Below are 21,526 nucleotides of genomic sequence, written 5' to 3'. Positions count from 1 at the left end.
ATTTTCACGGACTGGCCTTTAAGGTGTCGCGGATAAATACAACAAAATAAAACTAGTACCGGTACCGAAAAAAAGAACATTTATTCATAACACACGTGAAAAGACCCAGGAAAACCGAGTTAACGATAAAAACGATAACAAATAACGCTGAAAACCGATAAAAACCCTGAAAACCATACATTTCACACCTGAGCCTCAACTCTCGCGGCCCGGTACCAAACGACTCACGGACCGGTACCGGTCCGAGGCCCGGGGGTTGGGGACCGCTGATTTAGCTGATCAGTAAAATAACAAACAAAAAACCCCAACGACAACCAACACTGAACCCCCCCCCCTAAACAACATCTTAAATACCACTGAACATTTATCAGGCACGCACATGTATTGATGAAATGTCTGGTGTGGTAGATAATTAACCATTAAAAACTGCTTTATAAATTGACAGTATGATAAAAGGATCATTGAGTCTTTGCACAAAAGAACCACGACAGCTGCACAGGCCAAAGAGTATTTCATGCTTTCGCTCTGTAGCTGCAGTTTCTCAGCTGTCAATCCTGATTTTTTTTTATTTTTAACAAAACCTGTCAGGAGGAGATGATCAGTAACACAGAGACAGAAACACACAGCAGTGCGCTCGCTGCCACGTTATAATTTGCTCTGCTCTTCAGATCTTCACCCTTCCTTGGGAGCTACACCACCGCGCTAGCTAGCCAAACAAAACGTGGGCTTGCGCTTCCGCCTGTGTGTGTTTTACAGTAAAGATAAGAAATGGCTGATCAAAGTCTTTGTGTCTTATGTACACAGAGGTGCTTTTACTGTACACATCAGTTTATCACTCACAGGTGAACTCAGGTTGCCGGGGTGGCTTTAAACATTTAAAACACGTTTTTTCTGACGGTAAACTCTGTGTGTTTGTTCATCTCTTTCTCTTAGAAAATCTTTTTTTGTCTCATTTCATCTGCTTTTGCAAGGCTCTCTCATGGTATTGTCACGTGCATCACCTCGAATCTGATCTGCTTGTTTGGAGGAATGCGTTCACTGTAAGGTTCAAAGGTCACTTGAAATCACTTCTCTAGGTGGTCTTCCAAGCGGCTCTGTGTCTTTCGGTATCCACTGCGTATGATAAAAGTGATAAGTACAAAAGTACAGTAACGTTAGAGCTAAAAACAAAGGAAAAACTAGGTCTATATATATTTTAATAAACATATGGGCATATGATTGGGCTTTTATAACCACTTTTACCACTTGATGTTCTTACTCTAGGTGTGACAGACATTGCAGGCAATTAAAGAGGACCAGGGCTTATGCTTATCACTCATTAATCCTGTAAGTCCCATAAAGTGCAGTATGAAACGCTTTATGGGACTTGATGGTGGTAACATACTAATAAAAACAGTTCTGATTTAATTCCTCTAGCTTCTTTAAATGTTAATCTACTGAAATCCTTGGCAGCAGCACTATTTTGATACTTATATTATTACTTATAAGATTTGCACATTCGCCTAACAAGAGAAAAGATGCTCTGTTTGATCCTGAGAGGAGCCACAAATCCCTTTGGGGTTATGTGAGGAAGAACATGTGGCGTAAAAGTCTGCCAAATCAAATCAGTTACCTGCAGTGGCGACCACATTCATGAAGCAGCTAAAAGTAGCTTCTTCTTGTTATTTGGGACTGTTTGTTTGGTGTGGTGTAGTGTTTGACCACAGGGGGATGTAAGCAGTGAAAAACTTGTAGTTTCTGTATGTAGAGCTCTTGTTTTTTCAGACACAGGCTCCAAAATCCCTCTTTTTAATAGGAAATATCAAACATTTCACTTATTATATGTTTTTTTTCCTTTGAAAAACTTTACAGATTATTTGTTATGTTTTCATTTTAGGAAGTTTACATGAATTTCTGACACGTGTTCTAAACTGCTTAAAAAAATAATTTTCCAACTATTTCATCAACTCTTTTGTTTGCTGATTGGCTCTCATGCAGGAGGTCGGTTCGAACCACCAAAGTGCGGCCCAACATGACGTCCAACCTCAAAACATGACTATTTTGAGGTTGGACGTCACGTTGGGCCGCACTTTGGTGGTTCGAATCCACCGTCAGGCCGGGGCCTTTCTGTGTGCAGTTTGGATGTTCTCTCAGTGGCTGCGTGACTTCTCTCCAGGTAGTACACCTTGTTCCCAAAGTCTAAAGCCATGCCGTGAGTGGGTCAGGTTAATCGGTGACTTTAAATTGGCTGTAAGTGTGAATGCGAGTATGAATGGTTGTCTGTCTCTTTGTATTGGCCATGCAACAGGCTGTCGACCGGTCCAGGGTGTACCCTGCCTCTTGCCCCATGGTAGCTGGGGTAAGCTCAAGCCCGCTGCCAACTTTAATTGTATAAGCAGAAGAAAATGAATGGATGGATGCATGAAACTGGACATGACTGTGAGATGTGTATCTGACTGAGAACCTAAAGAAAATATCTTCGATTCATATGGTAGCAACAGTCAGTCACAAAGTAGTGAAGCCCTCCTGTTTTACTGTAACTAGAATCATAAACTGCAAAATGAGATCATACTGTACTGAGGAAGACTCTAAACTTCTCAAATTCATTTTAAAGACGTTTACTGAAATAATAAAGCAATTTTCTCATAGACTTCCGTGTAGTCAGGGTTCTTTTTGCAGCCTGTGGTGGCCTTTAAAAAGAATTTGATCTTCTCCATCGGCTTCATTTTTCACACCTGGAGTCAAATATTTACATCCTTGAAATATAGTATGGAAGCAACACTGCAGGCATGGATGGGGAAAAATATGATCCAAGTGAAACTAAGCTGAACGAGTGAGATTTTTGTAGGCGTAGCAAATCAGTTTGTCCTGATAAAGCTGTGTGTGCGTGTTTTAGTTCACATGACTACTTTTTTAAATTTAAAATGATTTTCAGTTGACACCTGATGAAGTTTAGCATAATGTAAAGACGTTCAAAGCCGAAAAGCATTACCAGCGTGACGCTGCTCTGCTCTCCAGTCTTGTACATGCACAAATTGCTCAGAAATGACTTGCAAAATGGTCTCCTGCAGTATTATATTAAGTACATCCTAATTCCATTACCATTAATGCTCTGTGTGTCCCAGAGAGAGAAATAATATTGTAGATCTGATAGTAAATCATAATGTAACTCTGACTGTCAGGAGCTAATGAACCAGCAGAATATAATAGGAGCAGGACCTTTCTACAGATGGTCTTCTTTGTCTCGATTCTAACAGAAACACACTTTCCCTTCCTTCTAACGTCTGAATGACCTGTAATAACGCTCTGTTATCCTCTGCATCTGTTTCTTTAAATAGATCTGTAGTAACAGTTAGTTTTCCCTCACCCATGCAGCTGTCTAATCACCTTGCTGTTATTCAAACAACCGGCTTATTTCACTAGAAGTTTGTCATTGCCCAAGAATGACATGACTCAAACGTGCATGTGTGTGTGTTCAGTGTTGATAAGCGTGCCCGGCCCTGTCCTAGTCTGATTGCAGATGTATAGCAAACACAAACATGCATTTGTACATGTACATGTAATTAAATTAAATTATGAAGTCAACCTGTATTAGAAGTAAATAAATCTAATTCTGACTTGAACCATTATAACCCAACAGCGAGATGTTTGAAAGTAGCCAAAACTGCCTCCACTCTGTGTTTTAAAAATCAAACTGGTCCTCAAGAAGACTAAACACACAGACACAGACAACTACATTTAATCTATAACTAGTCTTTTCTACGACCTACACCTTACTCGGGAGTCACCTGCATAACTCTGTCCATCGTGAGTCCATCATGTATTTGTGTGTTTCCACCTAACAGCGTTGGCACACGTTGCGCTGTCTTTACATTTGGTGTATGTTTGCCTGCGTTTAGCGCATATTCAGAAGTCTTCAGCATGATCACATGAAGCCATGTGACGGTGCTAGAATATGACTTGTTGATTGTTTTGTTTGGTTTTTTACTTCATGCAAAGGTGCCACCCTTTGTGTGAAGTACAAAGGGTAACATATAGTGAAATAGCTAGCACAGCTTAAAGTGGAGACTAAAAATGTCAACATTAGGTAGAGATTGATAAAGCTGGCTTGTGTAAACACAAAAATCACGTGAAAACACAATAAAAATCCCGCTCTTTATCAGTCCGGGTGTTTGGGGACGAAATTCCGATGAATTTGTTCAGAGACCCACAAGAAATGTGGAGGGCTCGGAGAGTAGATGATAACATTTATTATGGTCTGTGACCGGGTTTAACCCATTGATATCATGGTTATGTGGTAAGATGCAGTTCGTGCCATCAGACCCTAAAAGTTTTTGCCTTGTCATGATCATCCCTTTCACCATTAAATGGTAGATTGCCATAATAATTCACTTTCTGGGGGCAAAGGCCTACCTGACATTCCTGCCTCGCTGTTACTAATTGACCAGCTCAAAGAAATTTTATGACTGGTAGAATCGCAAAAATTGAACATGTGCACGTTGGCGCTTGGTTCAAGGTCGGGCCATGGACATCTGCGGACTTTCATTTAGGGTTTGCACACGACACAATAATATGTCTAATTTACCTGCTAGTTACTCTGCTCTTTATGTCTGTTTGTGTAATCTGACAGCTGTTTAAAATTCCACATTCGTAGCAGCTGCGCGTGTCAGTTTGGCAGCATCGTGGTTTGCCTCTACTGCCCTGTGAGTGTGTGTGTGTGTCTGTGTGTGTGTGCTGGCTATGGTTTGCTGGAGTGGTGCTGAGTTAAACGGCTGTTCTGAATAATAGATATGGAGCGCAGCCCCTAGCCTGTTAAAAAATCCATGAGCTTCCGTTGCACTGGTTTATAAAAGCCAAAGTGCTTGGAGAAAAAGAGTTTATAGCCTGTGAGGGGAACAGGCAGAATAAGATTTGGGCAGTCACATCCCAGATATGTCAAGGCATGAGCAAAGAATGGAAGACAAACACTTTGCTCAAATGTTTGACTGCCACATTGTACTGCAGGCAAGGTTTTGTGTAGATGTGTATTTTTTTTTTCTTTTTTAAGTGTGTAAAATGTTCTTTTTAAATATCACGGCTGCAATGGAAAAAGACAGGGAGGCATTACATTCTGGCTTTTACAGTTTTCTGTTTTAATTGAATGAATTCAAAGAAGTTTTGGATTTGACATATTAGCACCGCTGTGTTTTACTTTACACTGTATGCTACATACATAGTGTTCCCTATGTATGCAATGAGTCATTTGAATGATCACATATTATGAGATGTTGTCACAGACACATCATTCATTCGTTTAAAAAACCAAAATAGCGAACACCCCTGGATGCAGAGCCACTAACTCAGTTAAAAATTGCAAATGAGTTGTTTAAGGTTAGGCTACAAACAAAAGCATCTATAAGCTTGAGTCTGACATTGCCGCACTATAAAGCCACTGGGATGAGTCACTGTTACTCAATGTTTTCAATGTTGTAATTAGTGAAAATAAAGTAATTTTTAACAACAAAAACAGATTTTTTTGTGCCTGGGTTTTGTATGTTTCTGATGGCACGTGGGTCAAAATGACCTGCAAGCATAATTATAGAGACACGGTGCAAGCACTCCACAACACAGTATCCGCAGTCAGAATAATTTCACTGAGTAAAAGAAAGGAAAACTCGCATTAGTAGTTACAGTTAAGTAAAAAATGGCAATCTGTAGAGGATTTCCAAATGGGGGTTATCTGTTCAACACATCTGATTTGCGGGGTGTGGCGACTTTTCGCTAACCTGCCAAGTTCAGTCAATAATTTCCTTTGTTTCCCAACATGCCCTTTGGTCACATAGAAGACGTGATTGCAGGTGTGAGACCTTGAGAATTAGCATATCCAATTATGGAGACGCGAGAAGTGCATACATACACATAAGTTACATAAGTTGTGAGTTACTGAGTATTTTCTTAAAACACTTGTTTGTTGTACCCAAAATGGCCAGTGGTTCATAGAAAGACGGGCCTAGCTTCTAACCCAGCCATGGCCTTTCTGTATGGAGTTCACATGTCATCCTTGTTTACAGCTTTGCTCAGGTTTCTCCTGCCATTTAAAAACACGTTCATGTCACGTATAACGGTGCCAGACACGCCCACAAAGAAGATTCTCAGAGTTTCACTTTCTGGTTACCTTCACAAAGGAGGTTCTGTTTTTGCATGCATGTCTTTCTGTCTGTAAACAAGAGATCTCGAAAAGCTTTTATTAAAATCTGATGAAACTTTTTATGAATATAGAGTGGAGTCATGTTAACAACCCCTTCAAATTCTGCTTATATCCACCAAGGCCTTTAGGGTAAACCTAATGATTTATTGGCAGAAAATGGATTAAAAATCATTATAACTTAGAAACTATGAATTTTACAAGTGTGGTGTGTGTTGTCAACTATATAGAAAGTACCATATTGGGTGGCTGTAGCTCAGGTGGCAGAGCAGGTCCGCCACTAATCAGAAGGTCGGTGGTTTGATCCCAGGCTGCCTCCTGGCTGCATGCCAAATATCCTTGGGCAAGATACTAACCCCATGTTTGCCTACTGGTGGTGGTCAGAGGGCCCGGTGGCGCCTGTGTCCGGCAGCCTCGCCTCTGTCAGTGCGCCCCAGGGCAGCTGTGGCTACAATGTAGCTTGCCATTGCCCGTGTGTGAATGGGTGAATGACTGAATGTAGTGTAAAGCGCTTTGGGGTCCTTAAGGACTAGAAAAGCGCTATACAAAAGCAGGCCATTTACCATATAAAGATGTAAAATATCATGTCACATTTGACTTCTGACCTTTCCTTTAGTGTCAATAGATATATCTGAATGTCAAAGTGATAATAATGTTATATAAGGAACAATGAAATGAATGCTACAGATGTATTAAATGCACATAAATCATGAAAAAACGATTATCTATTGTTTTTGTTGAGCCAATAACAAAAGCCTACAAATATGTTTAAAAAGAACAAAGAAGACAAATTGATTGAACACAAAATACAATTCTTTTTCCTTAGAAGTAAATACTGCCCAGACAGTGAGCTGTTTTAGTGGAGGTTTGCCACTGAACAACAACATGGCAGAAGTTCTTTTTCCAAATATCTTTTTAATAGCCTTCAAAAAACCTGTATCAGTAAAATCATACTATAATAGGAATGCAAAGTGGCGTCCCTTGGTGGTCTGTGGAAAGAGAGAGTTGTGTGACATCAGTGGAAAGAGAAAAAGAGGGAGGGGGAAAAAGAAGAGAGGGAGCATATTTTGTGGTTATGACCTTTTCCCAAGGATTTCCCACAAACTAGCTTCGGGCAGCAAGGAGGTGTGTATGTGTCTTTGTGACTGTGTGACTGGACATTGTGAATCTATGGCAGATAGCAGAATGATTCACTCTGTGCAACAGTTGTTCTGTGTAGTGTTGCAAATCAAGTTCATTTGCACAAAAAGCAGATAAGATCTCATGGAGACAATAAATATCTCTCACCGCACTGCATGTGTTTTGCATTAGGTTTAACCACCACACTATGGAGTCAAGATTAGTATGTGCCCATCCGTGTGCGCATGCATTAAAAAAAACACACACACACAAAAAAAGTGATGCATCAGTCGTCATCAGCTCTCCCGAGCAAGACCAAGGTTGGTCATTTCTTCCTCAAGGACTTTCCTCTGCCGCTGAACAGCAACCTCCCCGGGCGAAACTCAAGAGACTCTGCGAAGTGAGACACTTAAATGCCTTTTAACAGCTGTGTGTGCGTGATTGTATGTTTATCAGAGTGACGCAGTGGCAGTTGGAGTGCGTCACTTTTCCTGTCAACCCACTGTACTGCATGCCGCGCACTCACACACTTGTAGGACCTCCACATTGTGGCGCAAACAAACTGCGGGTGATGAAAATGCTAATATGTTCTCTTAAAACAGGATGTTAATAGGAAATTCCCATGACCCCAACCTTAATCCGTTAATGCCAACTCCAAAATATGTATATGAAAAAACAAAGTCAACATTTTGTGTTGTTTGTCAGACTTTTACAACTTTTCCTGATTAGACCAATTTAGAAATATGCGAACAAACCCTTGGGTGATGGGACCAAGGTCTCCTGTTTGACCAAAGCCAGAGAAGAAACCCACCAGGGTCCCTATAGACACTTTATTAAATTCCAGCAATGACATTTAAAAGATCAAGGAGGTGGTGCAAAGGAAAAGAAATGGATGAAGCAGAGGGAGAGAGTGAGGAACTCCCTGGACTAAAATGATGGCACAAAAGAGGGAAGGGAGGAGGGATAGAGGGATGGATGAGAGGGAGGAATGGGAGGGTATTTGAAGGAGGATCGTGTGAGAGCCTCATCCCTCGGTTCCATCAGCGTGTCCAAATATGGAGGCTTCTGCTATTGTCGAGCCCTGTTCTCAAGACCCGCCACGGACCAGGGAGAAAACTGGAGGATAGGAAAGGGAAGGGCTGGAGAGGGGAAGATTGAGTGGTGGGAGAAAGTTGAAGGCAAAAAAAAGGGAAAGAACAAGACAGCAGAGACGAGGCAGATCAACTATAAAAATAGGTAGCGAGAGGTGCTGCGAGATGTAAGGTCTGGCGAGACAAAGGAGAAGTTGAAGGTGAACGTGAATAAAATTGGACAGTTGGAACGATAAATCTATAAAAGGGGGAAACTATTTTTAGCTCTGGATTTGTTTATTTCTGATTGTTCAAGCAGCAAGATGAAAGAATGAGAAAACAAAGAACGATGGAAGTTCTTTAATTAGTCTGCTAAAGTGTCTCCATCCCTCTTTTGTATTCACATACGTTCACTTCTCTGTGTGTGGGACCAGGGGGGAGTCAGCGACCTTTGGGTCACTGTTTTGATCATGTGGTTGGAAGTTGCCATAAAGTCAAAGGTCATTTGTCAGGAAGTAGTGAGTTGGGAATGAGCCATCTCTCTGGGGATGGTCTGAAATGTCAGATGTAGTTTTAAAACATTTGCCCAGACATTTGTCTTGGTATGCTTGTTACACACATTTTTTGGAGCAAGTCTGTCTCGATTCATGTTTACATTTGTGCTTACGAATTGTAGAACTACCTTTCAGGAGTTTATGTTTATATGTACTAAGGGTGTGTATCAATGCAAAGCTGCAAAATCATTCGGCCTGTATGTACGAGCAAATCATTGTGCTGTATGACATCGGAAAGTGAAAAAGGCCATCACAACTTATCAAAGCTTTAGAAATTATTTGAAATTCATTTACATTAAAGATAAAGTAAGTCATTTTTAATATTATTTAATTAAAAAAAGAATGTTACACTCATAAATATCTATTGATTATTAAATCGTGCAACAAATTGATGAATGGATCATTATAAAGTTTGATTTAATCTATTAAATATGCAAAGGAGCAGCTGCTGTTTTTTTGGAAGTCGCCATGTTGGTCTCCACTTTGAAAATAGTGGCCGAAACTGATTTCACCGTCCTGAATGATCGCATTTTATGTATGTGGTTCGAGACCAGCCACGTAAAATAATTTAAAGATCACAGATATCTCTAGCTAACCATTTCACATTTGTACATGTGTATTATCTCTTTTGAATTACGTCTTTCTCATCTTCCTCTTCCATTCCTGTCCCCCTCTCCTTCCTTCCACATCATCCTCTTACTCCTCACCTCAACACTCATCTCCTGAACTGAAGTCAAGGCTCTAACAAGCAAAGATTTGCACAAATATGCTTATTTATTGGCCCAATCACTTAGTGTCAGAAGATTATACATCTGACCCTCCTGTCACCAGCTTGTCAGGTACTGTTAGGCCAAAGCAGCAACTTTTACCGACACAAACGTTCAGGAGATCTTCAACAAATCACCTTAGAAGGATTGTGCACTTGAATTGGTTGGGGTAAGAAGACAGTATTCACTTGACTGCAATCTGACATCTAGCAGTGGTATTTTACACACTGTATCTTTAAAATTAGGCTCTAAAATATTTGTATTTATCCATCCATCCACTTTCTTCCGCTTATCTGGGGCCGGGGCGCGTGGGCAGCAGCCCAAGCAGAGAAGCCCAGACCTCCCTCTCCCCAGCCACCTCCTGAAGCTTGTCCAGGGAAACACCAAGGCATTCCCAGGCCAGCTGAGAGATATAATCTCTCCAGCGAGTCCTGGGTCTGCCCCGGGCCTCCTCCTGGAGAAACCTCAACCCAGGAGGCACCCAAGAGGCATCCTTGTCAGATGCCTGAACCACCTCAACAGGCTCCTTTCAATGTGGAGGAGCAGCTGCTCTATTCTGAGCCCCTCCCTTATGGCTGAACTTCTCACCCTATCTCTAAGGGAGAGGCCAGCCTTTGGAGGAAGCCCATTTTCTGCCGATTTTATTCGCGGTCTCATTCTTTCGGTCACTACCCACAGCTCGTGACCATAGGTGAGGGTAGGGACGTAGATCAACCGGTAAATTGAGAGCTTCACTTTTACACTCAGCTTTCTCTTCACCACCACAGACCGGTACAGTGGAGAAGTTATGTGTATTTATATTCCATATAAATATTTGTCATTTTGATTGATAAATTAAATACATTGTGCTTCACATCATAGGAGAATTCCCCTGGGATAAGCATTGGTTCCTGGTCCAGGTGTTTTCAAAGAAGGACTAAATTCCTGGGAATTTATTTTGCCATTTTGCCCTCCAAGTACTACTAACTGCACAGGGAGTAGTACTTCTGGAGTACGTCGTAGAAATCTCTTCACTCACGTAAAGGTATACTACAGGACTTAGTTCGAACTATTGAGCATCCGCCATTGTAACAGTATATATAGTGCAAATAATGAAAAAGTGCAGTGGGTGCTCTTTAATGTTGATAGAGTAACGCGTTTATATGTGTGTCAGTGTCAGGGAGTTGGGAGTCTGTTTTCTGGAGAGTAATTTTCTGTGTGTGCATGTGTGTGTTTGTGTAGCACGTGTGTGTTTGTGTAGCACGTGTGTGTTTGTGTAGCACGTGTGTGTTTGTGTAGGTGAGTATGTGTAGCCATGATGTGTATGGGCTTCAAGTGTGCATGTGGAATGTGACGACTCAGCTTTACTTCCTCTCCATTCATCTTCGTGTCCACCGATTGATTAATTGATTCATGCCTGTGTGGATCTGGTCTGTAAAACCAGCCGTGCACGTGTGTTAAGAAGTTGGGAGATGGTTTCTAATGTATGAGACTATCAGGGAAAAGAGCAATCGTACCGCATTGCACTACCTTCGATGAGTCATACGCTTCGAAAATGGTACTTTTGTGTGTGCATGTTAGTTTGATTCATCCACTTTATGTGTCTCCCACATGGAGATGCTGCATATTTCCTGAAAACGGTATACGCTAAGGAGGTAAGATATGCAAAAAAAATAAAGTTGGTTATTATAATTGTTATGAGTGTTGACATTAAGTGTCATCTGGTCAGTTGTGTCATTTTTAAGTTAAAGTTGCGTGTTAATACAGCTGTAAAACTAAGAAACTTGTCATAAACAAGGCATAGCAGGTAGCAAACTGAAAGTAGCTGTTGCTTTATGTGTCAACACTACCGTCATATGTGGTTAGTTTTGACATTGCGTGTTGCAAATATTTTCCTTGACCACGCTGGTACATTTCGGCCTTCTCATTAGGATGTCCATTCATTCATAAATAATTTTTAGGGTCCAAACAAAAGCCACAAGGAGCTTAAGAGACACGTTATACTGTTACAAAACATAATTTAATTCATAAAGAAGCTAGTCCAGCTAATACAGGAGGAGGTAACATCGGAGCTGCTAATGTAAAATCTCATTTGCTGTGTTGTGATTTATTTATTTATTTGTGTTTTTCCATTGTTATTGTGTGTTAGTTTATGATTTAGCAGTCTTTAGCAGGCTTTAACCTCAATAAGTGGGTTCAATGTGTGTTAAGGTCATCTAATGCAGATCTATTAAATAAAAAAAAACAAACATTATGAAACGATGCATGGACAGATTGTGAAAGGATGAATAATAATAAAGTAATAATTATTGAAAACCACAGTTCGGTTTGTGTCTTTTTTTAACCACAGGCCTCAACATTTGATCGCAATTAGAACATGAAGCGAAAACAAACTACACTATTCTGATGTATTCCCAATGTATTTACCAGTTCTGTTACCTGAATGATCCGAAAACATTGCAACACAGTTTCACATGGCTATCACGGAAGATGTAATCACGACGTGTTGTTGAATGTCTGATGCGTGCACGCGTTTCTCTGTGCGTTTGTCCGTGCTTCAATAAATTGGAAGTTTGTGCAGAAAACAACAACAACTGGGTTTTTATCCTACATGCACGTCTTATCTTATCTGGCTCTATAATTGAAAAAAAAAAAATCTTTTGAGTCTTGTAACATACATCAAATGTTGTTTGATGTTAATTGACAAAGAACAGACAACATTCTTGGGGGTTGGGGGGCGGGGGTGGTTGCTGGACAGATGTAATTTTCTGTTTAAAGTGAGTTTAAAATGTTTGTTATGAAAATCATTGACGATGGCTTAGTCTGGAAAAATGATATGCGAAAGGAGACTAAAGAGGAAGAAACTTTAAGATATCCTGCCACGTAATTTAGGTTGTTCAGGTTCTTAACTCTGATAGATGTCTAGGTATATGGCTAAGTGTTTACAGCATGAGCATTGTGGTGTTTTTGTATGTGTGGTTGTAGTATGTGTAGCTGTCCCCAGCTGAACCCTATCTGCTCCAGGCAGCTGGTCTGAATAAATCAATAAAGCCCGTTGAGCTGCATTGAGGCTTAGAGTACTGGTGTCAGTTTCTCCCAGAGTGCTGCCTTTACAGAGCCTGTAGAAGATCAATAGACAGACACGTAGTAGTGTGCTGCCCTTAGAAAGCAGTAGATACTCATACCTTTGAATCCATTCGCACAACTATCAACCTGCTGTGCACTTTACTGCTGGAAAACTTCATCTTTTCACTGTCTGTTATGTCAAGCGTTTAACTGCCTCAAGGTTTGTTTTAGACTTTCAAGCACGCTGTTGACAACGTTTAAAATCTGAAATGGAAGAAGACAAGGAATGCGGATTATGCCAGGCATTGTGAGGCTCAATGGCCTTCAAAATACTCTAGGTCGATTTCACCATCTTTACAATCTGTGTGCCGCTTTCTAGTGCCTGTTTTTGGGTTGTCCGTCTGTAGCGTGTCAGCATTTTTGTTATGAAGAAGGCATGTCGGAGTAAGAAGGAAATTCACAAAATAGATTTTTGTCTATCTAAACTCTTTAACTTTTTACAGTTATTAACACTGGTGCAGTTCCTATTAATACAAGTCAGAATGTCTCCTACTTATAGATGCAGATGGAACACAAATTTTCAAAGTTTCCACCGAGACCACTCTTGTTTACCGGTTATGTAATCAGATTTACTGACTGGTTTCTCTGCCAATTCAGTACAGTTGGAGTTTTCTTGGTGTCAGACTGATGCATCTTAAGGAATTTCTTGGCTTCTCATCTATGAAAAATGAAAGTGTGTTACTAAGCTTGTGGGCCAACTGCCTCCAGAAGAGCTTTTAGCCTCATTGACATAGATTCTGGGCACAGGCTTTTAAAACCTCACTAGGGTGATGAATGATATGTTTCCAAAAGACATTCCCTCATTTGGTGTTTTGACGCAAAGAGTGCTTTCTAGTATTGCAGTCAAAAATCTTCTTTAGTTGAGGTCAGGTTACGAAATGTTGATTGCGCAGTGCAAAGCATTTAATTCACATAATTTTAATCCACGAAACCATCAGTCGTGTTTCTTAATGTTTTTTCCATTATTTTGTTCCGATTTAGGCTCGTTGTCTAAATGATCCATTTAAAACAATTACTTGGATATATTTCCTGATAATCTGCTGTAGCTGAAGTCCCACGTCACTGTTGTACAAATTATTCATACATAAAGTAACACAGATTCTTGTAGTTGAGTAGCACAGGGTGAGGACACTGACTGGTTCAAGGGCCCAAAATAAAGCACAGGACACTGGAATGATTAAATTAGTTTAACAGAATGATTTTTATGGTGATAAGAAGCTTAATAACAAGTTTTGGTGAAACTGCAACTCACATCTGTTGGTTCGAATCTCTAAATAGAGAATTTTTGCATCTTACAGTGGATTAACACCCTATAAAGCTATTATACATCTAATAATAAAATTAGTTCAGCCAATACCGTTATCAGTGGGAATTTTTCTTAGACTTTTATCGAAAGCAACAGGTTAGAAAAAGAAATTGATACCTAGGTATTAGTGTCAGTTGTACCAATACAGTATCTGTTACGGCCCCAGCTGGGCCTGCTGTGATTTTGACTCTGCGTGGGTGTGTCCACCATCTCTCCCGCCTTAGGTGCCACGCTTTTGTGCAGCTGACTCTACTCAGAAATTAGGCCAGAGTACTTAAGGCCAGAGAAAGGCGAGCTCTAGTACCAGAGTTTTTGTGCAGCTTGTGAACTGTGTGTGTGCGGCTTTTGTTTGCTGGCCAACTTCTGGGTTTCGTTTTTTTTAAGAGTACTGGCTATCAACTTGTCCGTCTCTTTCATTTTAATTATTTATAAATAAAAAACTTGAATAATTTAGCTTTACTTTACACCATTCCTTGGACTTTTTAGAGGAGCGTAAAAATTTTGTATCCACATTTCGCTCCATTAGACTAATTTAATAAAAGTACAAAGACTGGAGAGAGTAGAAGAGTTAACTCCCTGCAGGAGGACTGAAAGAGATGGAAATGTGTGTGTGTGTGTGTGTGTGTGTGTGTGTGTGTGTGTGTGTGTGTGTGTGTGTGTGTGTTTGATAATCTTCTGTAGCACACAGACCAACTTACAAACACTCCCACTCAGCATCAGACTGACGCACAAGCTTTCACATATAAACTGGATGCTCATCAGTCACACGTATCAGACTGACACATGGTTACATATCTTCCTCTTTTTTCCAGTTAAATGAAAACAGTACATTGGCATGCAGACAGATCACGAGGAATTTCATAGAACGAGCACTCAGATCTTTATTTCACTTTATTTCAAGAACTCTTGAAATAAATGCTTTCGTTCCTCCCAATTAGAGTAATTGACTGTACAATAGAGTATCTGTCAGAAATGTGATTTCTTAGGGCTGTACAGATTCTCCAGATCCACAGCTTGGTTCATAGCTCAATTTTTAGGCCAGAATCACAGTTCATACCTCAGTTTTGTTTGTTTTGTTTTTTCAAGAACAAAACAGAAAAAAATCTAACATTTATTTTTATGACAGGGATTCATTACTTCATTACTGTGATGTATCCAGGTCAGTCTTCACCTGAAATGATTTTTGGAAACATTAAACATTAAATCTTTACTACATGTGTATGAAGCATGCAAGCATGTGTTTGCACATAGCATATGCATGAACCTGCAGGGACCACAGAACCCCTGAAAAGGTCTCATACATAGCTGAGCTAGGCATGCGCTGATAATAATGTGTATTTGTCCTAAGAGCTCTTATCTTGCATACCTGGAATAGCACTTATGTAGAATAAATGATAGTCTATTGAAAACACATCTTTTTGCAGGCCATCAAGTTCAATTTTACTAGTAAATAGTTCACATTGCAATGATAGCAACTTCATCAGTCAGTTCACAGTAGAGAGCACACGACCTGTTATAGACCATGTCACTGTAACCCTTTAGATGCTCTTCCAGTCACCCCCCCCCCCCCCCCCCCCCCTTGCTAATATGGTTAGCGTCTTTAGCTGTTTGAACAATGAGGCCAGCTAGCCAGGTTACTGTATGTTTGGACATGCTGATAGTAGCTGGCTATGGGCCATCTCTCTAATCCACTGTTTGTATATTTCCTTGTTGGCTCTTCAGCGGGGTGAATAGGCCTGAGCCGTGGGCTGATATGCAAACACAGTTTGTGAAACGCCCAATATTGCATTACCGTTGGCTTGTCAGCATTTGTGTAAATCCACTAAGCATGGATCATGTGTGCTTGAAGGGTGTGTGTCTACATCTAGCCATGATTTTCACAAGTATAAAATTTCCTCCTCAAATGCCATTAATGGCTAACGGTCAGCGTTGTGCTGATCTGGGAAGGGAGGGTGTGTCCTTAGCGCTTCCTTGTTGTATCCACACACCTGACACAGCTACAAATGACTTGTTTCTGTCCTTTCATTAAATTAGTTTATTGACAAATCAGTTACAGACCTGACTGAATGATCAGATTTTTGGTTACATCTAACAGTGGTTAACATTTAAAACCCAGCTGGATCATCTCAGTACATACCACTATAAAAATGACTTATGTCAGCAGTTCATATTCATATTCCTGAACATGACCATCTGTTTGTTCATAATGGCAAAGGAAATTTGCCCAGAGTCCACATTTTCAACATAATCCAGTCCATTTTTATCAGCGACATGTGCAGTGGTGCCTCTCAGGGAAATAGACCCTAATTTAAAAGTTACTACACCATTTTAGTTGATTTTTTTATGTAAGTAAGAAAATTTGCTTTCTTTGGGAATTCAGAGGCACATGATGACTGGTCTTTACAAATTCTCAAGTAATATTTTAGCAATTGCAAGCCACTGCTGTTAGGATTGTGTTAAGTGACACCGCTTTGAAGAAATTATCATCGGTTGTGCTCTGCAATTCACTTCTTTTTAATCTCACTCAACCAGTAAAGTGAAAGTTATGCTACACTCCTCTAAACTGCATTGCTTTTTGTTCTCTTGTTAGAACTGAAAACCTACCTGATATCAGGGAGGAAGCTGGATCATGATGTGCAGTGTGGCTGTTCTCAGATGGCACTGCCAGGTGAGGATTTTGAAGGAGTCAGCCGCTCCTCCTGTCCTCCGACCCACACACCAGACCTCATCCCTGGAGGGGCGAAAGCCGCTGAGCCTCTGCTGCCACACCAACCACCTGACCGGATTGGGGTAAGAGGAAAACCGCATATGAGGAACTCAAACTGGCATTGATGCTTGTTGTCCTTCTGATGAATGCCTCACTTAAAGCAGTGGCTCTTATAATTGTCATGTCAAGAAATGGAGAATACTTCTCACTCTGCATTGTTTTAATCAGGCATTAACAATAAAAAGGGTTCCCTTGGTCATATTCTTTTTTTTCCAGCTCTGTGCCCCAGCAGTCAGAACCACTTGTCTATAGTAACATACAAAACTGAAGTACAGGGTGGGCCATTTATATGGGTACACCGTAATAACATGGGAATGGTTAGTGATATTAAAGTCCTGTTTGTGGCACATTAGAAAGAATAAAGTTACGTTAAAACCAAGCACACCATTGTTTTTCTTGTGACATCACCAAAAAGTTTGATGTGTCACATGGCCCTCTTCCTACTGAAAAAACAAAAGTTGTATCCAAGATGGCCGACTTCTAAATGGCCACCATGGTCACCACCCATCTTGAGGAGTTTGGCCCCTCACATATACTAATGTGCCACAAACAGGACTTTAATATCCCCAACCATTCCCATTTTATTACGGTGTATCCATATAAATGGCCCACCCTGTACTTTTGGTGCATAATGTTGCTATCCACACCCCGCAGCATGAAAAAATAGTTCTTGTAACCTATTGTCAAGCTTTTCTAGTGCTTCTTTATCATTATTGAACCAGTCAGTGATGAAGGGAAGCTCGCCTTGTAATCAGAAGGTTGCTGGTTCGAGCCCCGGCTTGAACAGTCTCGGTCGTTGTGTCCTTGGGCAAGACACTTCACCCGTTGCCTACTGGTGGTGGTCAGAGGGCCTGGTGGCGCCAGTGTCCGGCAGCCTCGCCTCTGTCACTGCGCCCCAGGGTGGCTGTGGCTACAATGTAGCTTGCCTGTGTGTGAATGACTGGATGTGTAAAGTGCTTTGGGGTCCTTAGGGACTAGTAAAGCGCTATACAAATACAGGCCATTTGCCATTGTGTGACTCACACAGAGTTATTTTGTCTCGTATTCATTGCTAAGTCTTAATTATTAGGGGGGTTTATTATAAAACCGAAACACTCCAGCTCATCATTTCACTTTTATTTAAACTTAAAACATGCCAGTGCGCACAGCTCAGTCGTATATAATCTGATGCTGTTATTGCACAAGCCGCTTCTGTATGTTTAATTTGTCAAAATCTCCCCCTGCTGTCTTTTTCTCTCTCCAGCCTCCCTGTGTGTTTCATAACACGGTCCTGTCTTCAGTGGCAGAGCAGGGTGATGATGTGGCTGTGCTGAATGGCTGCCAGGAAGAGCACAAGACTAGCAGTGCCAAGGTACAACACGCACACACGAGCAACGACAGCATCGGTGCACTTGTCAAGCACTCGATTAAGCATTTGTCACTAAAGCTACTTGACAGTCATGCCCCGTGCTTATCGCTTTTTGTGTTCTTTCTTCTTTTTTACCTCCGTCGTCTCTCCTCTGACTCTGGTCCCTCTGTCTTTGTCATCGCCTTTATCTCATCTACTCATCACAGTTTATCCCAGGTCACAGCCCCAGGGCAGTCAACGGCCTGCTGAGTCCACCGCTGGAGGAACCAGTGCGGGCCAGTCAGAGTTCTCTATGTGACACGGGAACTGGCACCAGTCTCGGCATGGCTGGGGGCACGGGGGCAGCAGGTACAGGCATGGATCACTCTGCCTTGATACAGTTGCGTGCCAAGAACTACAGACAGAAGAGCGACGCCCATTTCGTGGATGTTATAGGGGAGGACAGGTGAGCAAAGTGGTTAAAGGTGGAATTTATGATCTGATAAGGTCACTCAAGGATGACTAATTATGCAGTAAAAGTTATCACTTTGGCGTTGAATATGATGCCATGTTTTCATAATTTTCTAAAGGTTTATTACAAATAAACCTTTGTACTGAGGGCTCGCCTCGCCAGATCACAGAGATAAACGCATAAACTCCACACACAGAGTTCTCAGGATGCTCTTAAAGATGAAATGCAAACATCGTATGATTACTTGAGGACTCAAGGGTTTAATGCTAATGTAGGAGCAGTTGTTTCAGACTTACAGTGTGTTTGTTTTGTCCTGAATCACCGGACGAGTTGTTACAGTTGTTGCATTTTTTTCGCACAATAAAATAATAAGTGAACCATGTGACTTTTTCTGACCTTTTGTCGTATTTTTTTTTCCTTACTCTGATCTCCAGTCTAATGAAGGATTACTTTTTCAAACCACCCATCAATAAGATCAGCCTTAACTTTCTAAAGAGCCCTCTGGAAAAAGCCTATCGGAGCAGCTACAAGGAAGAGGTACACACAAGTACACAAACACATTTTTCTACTCAACTGTTTGATGATCCTACCAGCGATTGTGATTTTAACACTCTTCGCTGATTAACTTGAGGCTTAACTAAAAATAGCACCCAGCAGAAGAGAGGGCTTCCTTTGTGGATAAGAAAAAAAAGAACCACCCGAAAACCTGAACTGTTAAAAAGCAGAAGACAATAAGGAGACGAATGACAAACAGTAGTGTCCTAATGCATCTTTTCAATCTGAGGCAGAGCGTTTGATTCTCTCTGTGTCACTGCGTGCTTGTCTCTTTGACCGATGGGGTGGAGTTGTTGTAAGTTTTTCCTTGTACCCCTCTTGTTTCCGAAATTTTATACCACATGCTCTCTCACACAGGCACACACACACACACAGGACCAGTTCCAGTTGGCCTGCATTGACCTCAAAGTCTTGTAGCCACCTGGTGTTAAACCAGTGTTACTACAAAAAAACAAAAACCCCATAACACTAGGATCACTTCACGCAAAATGTCTACAGTGTGTGATCATAAGAGTTTGCACATGACTATGACTTTTGGGTTTAGCTGTGAAAATATATTCAGTATGTAAATAATATTTATTATTGGCTAAAGCGGCACAAGTTTTAGTTTGTGCATTCGTGTCTAGAAAGAATTGTTAAACAATTGGAAGAATTCAGGTGATTTTTGCATTTGTAAAAAAGCTTTTATTTGTCACTTTTACTGTTGTTTTGCACCTCCCTTTAAGGATGAAAATAGGATTTAGTTGGGGTTTTTTTAACACCCACTGAAGAAGTGTGATTAATTTAGAAATAATCTGTCAGTTTACAGAAGGCAGTAACATTTTTTTAAATTAAATCAGATTAGGAAACCGTGTAAAAACAACGCAGATCTGGATACTACTGATAAAAAAAAGGTAAAAGAAATATTTTGGAAGTTTCATTGTGTCTGTACATTGTTTTGCATTTAGATTTAGTAGTTTCTGTAAAAATGAGCAATTGCAATGACTCCTCCCATTTAGGTCAGAAACATGGTTCCGGTGCAGACGTTTGCAAGCACTACCTTCAGCTCCTTATTGGATGTCCTCCTCAGCTGTTTTGTCTTCCTGGCCCTCACCCTGGCCTGCTTTCTTCCACCTCTCATGAGCTCATCCACTCTGGCTACCGCTGCCCTGGCCTTGGCTCCCCTGGCTGGTCTGTTTGAGCTGGCCTCCTTGGTGCTCTCCATACGGTGAGGATGTTTAGGCAGCTGATGCAGATGGAGAGTGTTTGTGGGTGTTAGTGAGTGCGCACACATGTTGTATATCAAAAATGTTTTGACCGATATGCCAATAAAAACATTTGTATAAGCTATTTTATAACTTAACACATTCATTGTCTCAACATTTGACCTTTTTACGAAACAATGACAAGACCTCAGTGTTTTCCCCAGATTTAATTTTTCCTGGCGGGATAGAGAACTCGCTCAAGTGTTATTTATACCGTTGCTCTCGGTGCGGTTCCAGCTGGGCGTAAGAATACGCAATTGTTTGTTTTCAAGTCGAGTGCCGTCGCAGTCGAATAAAAATCTGTATCTCTTGGGCTTCAGTGCCACGGAACTGAAACTACTGATAGACCAACATGCAGGACTGTGACTTTCCACTGAGACTAGCATGAATTGTTTTACACTGTTTTATGTTTTATTTGGCTTCCACACCACGGAGAAATTTCCCCAGTCAATTACTGGCTTAGAAACCGGCACAATGACAAACTCATACCAGGCTTAAAGAGAAAAAAACCAAACTTCTCCTTGGATTTTCCAATACTCTGAGTAGTGCTCGGGATGTGTTTTCTTGTGGTACTTACTTTAATGACTGTGCATGGAGAGTATTTAAAGATTAATTAATTTTCACTTATTGTCTTGCCTAAATGGGCAATAAATCTTCATCTTCTTGCTGTGACTTGGACAGTATTATTGTTTTAATAATGTATCATAATTAAGGGTAATGAGAATCTGCTGCAGTTTTTTCCCAGACTGAGCAAGGATTGAGGAAGATAGAGGAGAAGAGGCGGCGTGTTTTTCTCTACTTTATTTTCTGTCTAACTTTGAAATTTTTCAGTTATGGTTTAAAGTTTTTGTTCATTCTGATTTTCATTAAGACAATAAATGATTCCTCCTTCTCTTCTCTGCTCCTCTCGTGCAGCATGGCCTTCTACTTGGAGGAGGTGATGAGCTGTACTCACTCCCTCCTCCTGGTAGTTTCTGGCTGGGTCTCTCGTCACGTGATCGGTGCCGTGTTGGTCTCTCTCCCTGCCATCTCTGTCTTGTCCCACCTCACTTCAGGCGTCCAGCCGGAACCTCAGGT

General features: G+C 40.9%; 1 protein-coding gene across 2 annotated transcripts in view; it reads left to right on the top strand.

Moving 5' to 3' along the window:
* adcy9a (adenylate cyclase 9a) overlaps positions 1-21,526 on the top strand; it is a 44,276-nt gene that overhangs the window by 9,341 nt on the left and 13,409 nt on the right. For both annotated transcript variants that reach the window (XM_087841923.1, XM_087841925.1), the window contains exons 2-7: positions 16,675-16,874; positions 18,095-18,202; positions 18,406-18,644; positions 19,085-19,187; positions 20,204-20,412; positions 21,365-21,524. In XM_087841923.1, coding sequence (XP_087698049.1) covers positions 16,675-16,874; positions 18,095-18,202; positions 18,406-18,644; positions 19,085-19,187; positions 20,204-20,412; positions 21,365-21,524 — 1,019 coding nt within the window. The remainder of the gene's footprint in view (positions 1-16,674; positions 16,875-18,094; positions 18,203-18,405; positions 18,645-19,084; positions 19,188-20,203; positions 20,413-21,364; positions 21,525-21,526) is intronic.

The sequence above is a fragment of the Neolamprologus brichardi genome, chromosome 6 (genome assembly GCF_056152115.1).
Source record: "Neolamprologus brichardi isolate AB-2024 chromosome 6, ASM5615211v1, whole genome shotgun sequence".
In the NCBI taxonomy this organism is placed as follows: domain Eukaryota; kingdom Metazoa; phylum Chordata; class Actinopteri; order Cichliformes; family Cichlidae; genus Neolamprologus; species Neolamprologus brichardi.
This window is presented reverse-complemented; position numbering and strand designations above follow the sequence as displayed.